General features: G+C 54.2%; 1 protein-coding gene across 1 annotated transcript; it reads left to right on the top strand.

The window, feature by feature from the left end:
* Positions 1–608: 608 nt before the first annotated feature.
* LOC148051204 (olfactory receptor 14C36-like) lies at positions 609–1,721 on the top strand. Its single transcript, XM_087738308.1, has one exon. It carries the CDS (start codon positions 681–683, stop codon positions 1,719–1,721), a length of 1,041 nt encoding a protein of 346 aa, XP_087594434.1. The 5' UTR covers positions 609–680.
* The last annotated feature ends 281 nt before the right edge of the window (positions 1,722–2,002 follow it).

Here is a 2,002-nt window from a genome sequence, read left to right as displayed (position 1 = left end):
CTTCTGCTGTTGAGAGGGTGCTGCGTGGGTCAGGGCTGCTCAGGCAACACCTGCACCTCCTCTGCAGCCAGAGCTCCAGCAGAGCCATGGTGCAGCTCTGCAGCCTCGGGCCCAGTTCCCTCTGCAGAGCACAGGGGCTGAGAGCAGCTGCCCGGCAATGGTGGTGTCTGGGAGGTGGCGTGCACAGCTGGGGAAGGGGAACGCTGTCTGAGTGCCCCAATGCCTCTGCCCTGGCCTCTCTCAGCCACACCCTCACTGTGTTTTGCCTTGTTTCTCCACTGGTCTGTGTTATTGCTATTGTTATCTTGTTCTTGCTGCCAGACCCTCTGGGGAGGTGGAGTTTCAGCTGTGGAGTCACACACTGATCTTGTGGGTCCTTTCATGCAGCTGTGTTCATGGGAACACATGTCCCAGCTTTCATCTCACCTGTGGGGCTGTGGGCAATGCTGAGAGGCCCTTCTGCGTTGTTTTCACCTGACCAAGTTGAACACCAGGACTGCTCCCTGCCCCTGCCCACTTCTGCAGAGTAGGGCTGGCTTATCAAGAGCCCATGGGCAGAGGCTCGGCTCTTCATTGCACACTCGGATAGCACCAAGCTGAGCTCCAGCCACAGAGCTGAAGGAAGCTCTCCTAGAAAAACTAATGGGTGTCTGTGTGTGCAGGGGCACCGTGTATTGGAAATGGCTTTGATTTTGCTCAGAGACATCTCCCCTAACTTGTCATTGTCTTTTCCTCTTATGAGAGTGCCCCATGCCCAGAAGCAGCAGATGTCCAACAGCAGCTCCATCACCCAGTTCCTCCTCCTGGCATTTGCAGACACACAGGAGCTGCAGCTCTTGCACTTCTGGCTCTTCCTGGGCATCTACCTGGCTGCCCTCCTCAGCAACGGCCTCATCATCACCGCTGTAGCCTGTGACCACCGCCTCCACACCCCCATGTACTTCTTTCTCCTCAACCTCTCTCTCCTCGACCTGGGCTCCATCTCGACCACTGCCCCCAAAGCCATGGCCAATTCCCTGTCGGACACCAGGGTCATCTCCTTCTTGGGTTGTGCTTTCCAAATCTTTCTGTTTGTCTTTTTCATTTCAGCAGAGTACTGTCTTCTCACCATCATGGCCTATGACCGCTACATTGCCATCTGCAAACCCCTGCACTATGGGACCCTCCTGGGCAGCAGAGCTTGTGTCCACATGGCAGCAGCTGCCTGGGGCAGTTGTTTCTTCTATGCTGTACTGCACAAGGCCAATACATTTTCACTACCCCTCTGCCACGGCAATGCTGTGGACCAGTTCTTCTGTGAAATCCCCCAGATCCTCAAGCTCTCCTGCTCACACTCCTACCTCAGGGAAGCTGGGCTTCTTGTGGTTAGTGTCTTTGTGGGCATTGGGTGTTTTGTTTTCATCGTGCTGTCTTATGTGCAGATCTTCAGGGCCGTGCTGAGGATCCCCTCCAAGCAGGGACGCCACAAAGCCTTTTCCACGTGCCTCCCTCACCTGGCCGTGATCTCCCTCTTTCTCAGTACTGTCATGTTTACCTACCTGAAGCCCCCCTCCATCTCATCCCCACCCCTGGATCTGGTGGTGTCAGTTCTGTACTCAGTGGTGCCTCCAGCAGTGAACCCCCTCATCTACAGCATGAGGAACCAGCAGCTCAAGGATGCCGTGTGGAAACTGATAACCAGATGTGTTTCTGGAGCAATAAACTGCCCATTGTCTTCATAGCTGTTATAATGTAACTAACTGCAGGCGCAGCCTGTCTTCTGTATTTTTTGTTATTGTTGTGGTAGTCCTGTGACCGCAGGCAGGGACAGGCAATGGGCAGTTCTGTGACAGAGCTGGCCTCCATAACAGCATTTCCAAAAAGAAAGGTGATGTCCTCAGGGCAGTGCATGAAGGCTTAGGTCTTCTTCCAAAGATTCTCTCAAGAACAAGCTCAAGACAGTGCCCTGGTGAGGAAAACACCAGTGAACATCCAAAGTGTGTGAGTGTGCAGGGCTGGGGCA

Source organism: Nipponia nippon, unplaced genomic scaffold (assembly GCF_047370975.1).
Source record: "Nipponia nippon isolate SJK-2023a ecotype South Korea unplaced genomic scaffold, ASM4737097v1 scaffold_64, whole genome shotgun sequence".
Lineage (NCBI taxonomy): Eukaryota > Metazoa > Chordata > Aves > Pelecaniformes > Threskiornithidae > Nipponia > Nipponia nippon.
Note: the sequence above shows the minus strand (reverse complement) of the source record. Positions and strands in the feature narration are given on the sequence as shown.